This window comes from Polistes canadensis, unplaced genomic scaffold (genome assembly GCF_001313835.1).
Source record: "Polistes canadensis isolate GaletaPanama2010 unplaced genomic scaffold, ASM131383v1 scaffold_68, whole genome shotgun sequence".
In the NCBI taxonomy this organism is placed as follows: Eukaryota; Metazoa; Arthropoda; class Insecta; order Hymenoptera; family Vespidae; genus Polistes; species Polistes canadensis.
Window position 1 is genome coordinate 557,377 of NW_014569615.1, and position 7,223 is coordinate 564,599.

The 7,223-nt window shown below is 27.5% G+C and overlaps 1 protein-coding gene across 3 annotated transcripts in view; it reads right to left on the minus strand.

The window, feature by feature from the left end:
* Window positions 1–6,372: 6,372 nt before the first annotated feature.
* The window catches only part of LOC106786220 (probable G-protein coupled receptor CG31760), a 13,232-nt gene continuing 12,381 nt past the window's right edge, over window positions 6,373–7,223 (minus strand). For 2 of the 3 annotated variants that reach the window (XM_014747372.1, XM_014747370.1), the window contains exons 15-16: window positions 6,669–6,950; window positions 6,373–6,408 (exon numbers count right to left, since the gene is read on the minus strand). In XM_014747372.1, coding sequence (XP_014602858.1) covers window positions 6,690–6,950 — 261 coding nt within the window. In that variant the 3' untranslated portion in view covers window positions 6,373–6,408; window positions 6,669–6,689. The remainder of the gene's footprint in view (window positions 6,409–6,668; window positions 6,951–7,223) is intronic. The other variant, XM_014747371.1, reaches the window with a different exon arrangement.

Below are 7,223 nucleotides of genomic sequence, written 5' to 3' on the forward strand. Positions count from 1 at the left end.
TATTATAATTTACTTTATGTTCATATTTATCTTTTATATATCGTTCAAAAATCGTTTCGTATTTTTCCACTGAAATTTCCGATGAATAATAATAATAAAAAATAAAAAAAAAAAAAACGAATAAAGAAACAGACTAATTAACGAGTCAATTATTACGAACATTATGGTACACACCTCTTGTCCGTTAGACCGTCTTTTTTCTTCTTTAAGTAGCCTTATAATTAACAATTTAAATAGGATTGCTACAATATCACGTTCTGGAGGCCTGCCTTTAAAACAACCAATGAGAAGACGAACGTAGGAGGAAAATTATTTGTTAAGAACACGCTAAACCTGCTCAGATTCAACTATGCAAAAATCCTATCTTTAATCATGCGGAATGTTATTATTATTATTATTATTATTATTATTATTATCCTCACTGTTAATATATTTTCCAACATGAAATACACGTGCATCGCGAGTTTTTATTTATTTCTCGTTTTGTTTTTTTTTTCCTTTTTTCATTATATTCCATTCCTATTAATTTACATTATTTTCTCACTGAGATATCACATTAATGGAATTGTTCTATGTATTAGTTTAAACAAAAAAAAATGAATGAAAATAAGATCGGAAGGAAAATACCGGAATATGCGCAGTTATCAAGAAATTTAAGCGGATTTTATCGTAAATCTTTCCTACCCTTCGTAATTCCAATACTTACGAAGGGTATATCGACGTAATTGAATTTTTCGTCAAATTTTCTACTATATATATATATATATATATATATATATATATCATTCTATTATTTTATTAGAAATATTATTTATTATTTCAAAGAGAGATATTGCAAAATTTTATTTCACTTATATAAAAATTCATATCGAGTCTTTAATTTTGTTATTGTAATCAAAATTTATTTATGTGAACGAGTTTTTCTTAACTTATATATCATAATAATAATAATAATAATAATAATGGGAAATAAATAAACAATAAATGTTAGATTTAACGTCATTTAATTAATCGATTTCTATGAAAAGAATTTAGAAATAATTGAATATCTGTTTTAAATATTGAATCACATTCGACATAGGATCGATGTTACCATAGGAAATACCATATCCTTTCATTGAAATAGAACAGCGAGTGCCATCTTTCGATTTTGATCACTATTAATAATAGTTCTATTACTACTTACCGTATTAGAAATTTATACGATCAATACTAAAAGTAAAATTGATCATTCGAATCACCTAGTTTTCAAAATTAATTCAAATTCTGCATCATCGTTTAACCAAATACGCACACGCGAACAATTAAATATATTTTAATAAAAAATTATCGATCAATTTATTATTAGAGAGATAATTTATGTTAACAGGATTATAAAAGCAAAATGAATCAACATTTTATCGTTAATAAACAAGAAAATACTTTAATCGACCAATAATAATAAAAAATTGTCCATCGTTAAATATAATTGGAAGAAAAAAAAAAAAAAAATAAAAACAACGAAAGAACAAGAAGATAAAAATATCGCAAGGAAAACGTTTAATTATAAAATTCAAGACAACAACGAAAAAATTAGACAATAATTTTCCTCGTTAATCTCATTTATCGTTATATTCACCGACATACAGAGTATATTTTTACAAATATGATTTTTTTTCTTTTTCATTTTCTTTTTTTTCATTTTGTTTGTTTTTTTCTTTAATTGTACACATGTGACTTGTTGTCTTGTTGGGGTAAATTATTTTATTAAATTCATTTTTTTTCTTGTTTCTCAACTTTAAACTCTTATCACCAACACACGTTCCTCTTATTTCCTACATTTTATCTTTTTTTAATCTCTTTAAACGATTACACAATTTTGTGCTTGCTTCTTTTTCTATTTTTTATACTCCTTTTTTTTTTATAAGTTATAAGAATCATAATCACCCCCCTACCCCTCAATCCGTGCAATAATTTCCATTCCTCTCTCTCTCTCTCTCTCTCTCTCTTTGATTTTCTTTTCAAAAATTATTTCGAGTTTTGTTACGACGAGTTTCACGCGAAAAAAAAAAAAAAAACCAATTCTTTCATATACTATAACTAATTTTAATTGCGTAAACATTTTTTCCTTTTTTTATTATCATTATTATTATTACTTTTGCATTTAAAATTGGGTCACACACATTAATCCGACTCACGTCGAAACGCGGAGGGTTATTCACAATAGGCGACATCAAAAGCAATCGTTCTTTCTAACTTTCTTTCTTTTTTTTTTTTCCATCGTTTTAAATTTTCTCCTTTAACAACGTTTTTCCATATAACGTGTCACAACAACAACAATAACAACAATCACTCGTAAAAATCATTATTGCCGTAATGCAATTTTAAAATTAGGTTTTCTTTCACTTATAATACGTAATCAAATTAATTAAAAACAATTAAGTTCCAACAAATTAATTTCCATACGAGATGAATTATACTTTCTCGCACATTATAATATTATATTCCATTTTATATTTCTTTATTCTTTTCTTTTTTTGTCTTGCTTTTTAATCCTTTCATTACTAGCGACCTATATACGGAACATTCATTTCAAATATGAACTGATCATGTAAGGTTTGTAACACGCGTAACAACGATACTTATTTACAAGAGAAATTTATACTCGTCGCAAAGTATTTGTCATAAATAAAGGATTAAATATCTATTAATTTTATATATGTATTTTTTTGTTTTTGTTTCCTTATATCATAGTAATACTCGCAATGAAAAATGTTAATATTAGTATCGTATATCCGAGATTATCCTTTAATGCGAAATAATTTGTTCATACGCCATTATATTTATCTTTATCTTTTTCTCTCTTTTTGTTTAATCATAATAATATGATTCGAATAATGGATTAAAATGGACGACAAATTTACATATCATCACATTTATTTTAACGTCCAATCAGTCGGTTTCTTCATATCGCATTTATTTACTTTTTTTTCCATTTTTTTTTTTCATTCCACCCGAAATATTCTAACGCGTATTATTTAATTATACAAATACCATTTCATCTTTCTCTTCTTCGTTTTCATTTTCTTTTTTCTGAATATTCTTTTCCTTTCTTTTTCGTCTTTTTTTTCTTTTGGTTGATTTTTTACAAAATATAAGAAAAAACATTCTACTTAACCTTTCCCCCTACCTACCCCCCCACCCCCACCCCACTTCACCCGAATCGGGAAGGATAGATAAGGTATTTTTTATACGCAGGTATAATAATAAATAAAATGATCGGTATTTAAAGTATTTAGGATCGTTTTTAAAACGTCGAGATTTAAAATAAACGATTGACAAAAATTGGATTTAAAAATATTTCGATTATTTTGGATGACGAGAATGAAACGTATATATCATCAATCAATTCGCACGATAATATATATATATATATATATATATCCGTACATTACATAAACGAATGCACACATTCATACACGCAGGCAGGCAGGCACGCACGCACACACTTATGATGCGTTTACAAGCTCCTTTTCTTTTTTTTTTTTTTTTTTTTTTTTTTTTGTTGGTTTTTTATTTTGTTTAAATATATCTCGTTAACATTCAAAGGAACGTTTTCTCGTAGTTTCTCGCTCGATTTTTTCGGAGTCGAATCAGATGTTTCTCTTTCTCTTGTGCTCTATATTTTATTTATATATTTATTTATTTCTTTTTTATTTTTCTTTTCTCTTACCATCCTAACTACGGGGCTAAACTATCATCGTGTTTTTTATTTTTATTTTTATTTCTTAAAAAGCACGTACTACTACAAGTTTTTCTTTTCTTCTTCTTCTTCTTCTTCTTCTTCTTATTACGTATATATATATATATGTTTATGTTTACGTGTATCCTACAGTGTGTGTTTCTTGTTCTTAATTAATTAATTAATTAATTTATTTATTTATTTATATTTAATTTAATTTAATTTTTCATATATATATACCTACTTAATAATTATACACATTTTCCAAGCACGAAACATTCTCGGGGGCAATCACACAAAATAATAATCACAAAAAGATTCAATCTTCGATATATTATAATCCTTATTAAATTAGTTTTATTTCCAATTGACTCTTAACGTTTACGTTCGTCTACGTAATCCTCGTAATTTTTAATTCATCTAATTCAAACTCCGAATATCGATCTCGATATGTGAACATTGTCAATCTTTCATTTCTATTTTTTTTTCTCTTTTCTTCTCTTTTTTTTTCTTTTTTTTTTTTTGGTTTTATTTCATTTCAACGTATCGATCGTTGCAGAGTATTAAATATTTAATTGGTAGATGATGTAGATCAAAACGATTTCCATTTCTTATGCGTTTTTAATTCATTCATACGTTCGTCGAACTGAGATCATTGGATTAACGTCATTTACATATGCATATATGTGTGTCAATGTATGTATGTATGTGTGTTTGTATGTATTTATGTATGTATGTATATTGTATGCATGCACGAATATAACTATATACGTGCCTACGTATTTTTATCTACGTATCAATGCTAATCTCACAAGTCGATTAAATCGCATAATCAATGACGATGATATTAAATACATTTCTTATATTTTTAAATACAAATAGCGATCCTTCTCTCTCTTTCTCACTCTCTCTCTCTCTCTTTCTTTTGCTACTTCCTTTCATTTGTATTTTTATTACACTTTTTTTTCATTTTTTTTTTCTTTTTTATATTTTTAGACAATCAAAACGCAGTCATTTTATGATTAGAAAAACCTAAACTTCGTTTCTATCATCGATGAAACGTATTTAGAGTAAGCTTTTACAAAATTGTAAACCAACGATAATATGCTGGATGGGGAAGTGGGATAGAAGTAAGGGTTAAGGGTAATTTTTGAGCGAGGAGGGGGCGGATAGTGTCTTCAATTCTCTCGCAATTACTTTCTTTTCATTTTCCTGTTTTATATATACGCACGAATCATTTTTCTACTCTTTTCGTAACTTAATAATTATTTTCAATGAAATATATTGTAAAAACGTATTAGTTATATAGTTGATAAATATAATAATAATATAATAAATAGGATTTACATGTAAAAAAAAAAAGTCTCTCGAGATAAACTTTTAGTCAAACTTTTCTTTTCTTTTCTTTTTATTTTATTTTTCTCTTTTTTTTTTTATTTTGTCACCCCGAAAATCGAGCACGCGCATTAGCAATTATTGTCGTAAAAATATTTTGTACTAGTTTTGATGACAAAACGATGCACGCACGTTCTCTCTCTCTCTCTCTCTCTCTCTCATCGATATTTCCCCGTTTTTTCTTTTTTTTTTTTTTCTTTTTCTCAATTACAATATTTTATTAATATTAATTTCATTAGCACAACGTTTTTGTAAAAGAATAATAAAACGAAATGGAAATATGAAATATCGGGAGAGAATCACGCGTTGGAATAATCAATGATGGATAAATTTAAGATACGAACAAGTCATAATTTAATTAAATTAAGAAAAAATAAAACAGAAATACAGCCCCTTGTTTTTTTTCTGGTTCGTCGTTTAATTTTTTTTTACACATATTGAGATAATTAAATAATCGAATTGAATCTTTCAAATCTCACCTATCCCCCCCCTCTCCCCCTCTCTCTCTCTCTCTCTTTCTCTCTCTTTCTTTCTCTTGTTTTCCTTTCTCTTTATTCGACCATAATTGCTATGTTTACCTTCGAACATAGGAAGGTGATTATTAAAACGTTCCCATTCGATAATAATTCGCACGCGTGATATGGTGTTATATCTTTAAAAACTTTCAACGATTTAAATCATATTAGAAAAAGATTTCTTTAATTGATTGTTATTTCTAATCAGCATCTTTAAACAGCAGCAGCAGCAGCAGCAGCCAGTAACAGCGGCCGGCAGCGGCAGCAGCAGCAGCAACAACAACAACAACAACAATAATAACAAAAATTACATTTAACGCTGCTCGTAGATTTCATCGTATCTTCATATCGATACGAACAATTACAAATTTTATTACAGATTTTTTCTTTTACATTTGACTCTCTCACTTTTTACTTTTTTATTTTTTTTCTTTCTCTTTTCCTATTTTCTCCCCCTCCTTTTTCTTTCTCTTCGAGAGAGTATTATTTATTATTATTATTATAATTATTAATATTAAATAAGAGTATTATCAAGGTGTATCTTGTGGAACGAACCGATTAGCAAATTTGATAAGGAACTCGACGTACAAGACGATACGGACACGTGGATTGGCCATTTGTGTTGATAAAATTCATGAAACTTTGAACATCGAGAGAATACACACACACACACTCTTTCAAATACCTTAGCTTTCTTCCCCTTGGAAACGTACGAAAACATATTTTCTTCTTAGATTTTTCAATCCTATCGATGTATTGTCTTCGTCACAACCATATCTGTGTCATTAAAGAAATAAGATAAACAATAAAGTTACGTATTATTATTCTAACAAATTAAAAACAGTTTAACTTTCAAAATATTAATTTTTCGATCAAACCAGACGATTTGATCAGTAATAATGTGACCAATCAAATATAATCATAAATATTATTTTATTTAATATCTTAAAATATACAATATCACAAAATTATTTTCGATCTGCGTCATGCAAAATTGATCGTTTGATAAATAAACGTTAATAATTAAAAGTAATTACCTCCTCGCTGTTGACGACTAGTCAGACTTTTTCGCAACTGGAATGCGGTAATTCCCTTTGTTCCATTTCTTCTTGTTGAGTACCAACAACCATTTCCCTTTCCCTATCCCTTTCTTTTTCGCTTTTCTTCTCCCTTTCTTTTTCTCTTTCCCTTTCCTTTTCGGCCTTTCTTTCACGAAGAATTTCCATCCTTCTTGCACGATGCAAACTACCGGACGGGAATGTCGAATCTTCAACAGCCGCTGCCGCGGCCGCTGACGCACCTCGTTCAACTGCACTCTGCTCGATTATTTAATTACAATTTATTTTTCCCTAAAGGGAACTCTTCTCTAAACATTTTTTTCTTTTTCTACACATATATATATATGTATTTTCATAATTATATTATCATATATCTATTATAACAATATTTTTCTTAATTATTTCTATTAGTTTCCTAAATATTTTTTTTTTTTTAATATATATTTTTCATCCGCTGTTATAGGAACAAATAAATGTCAATATTATAATTATTTAAATGATAAAATAATATAAATTTAAATAAATATTATTTAA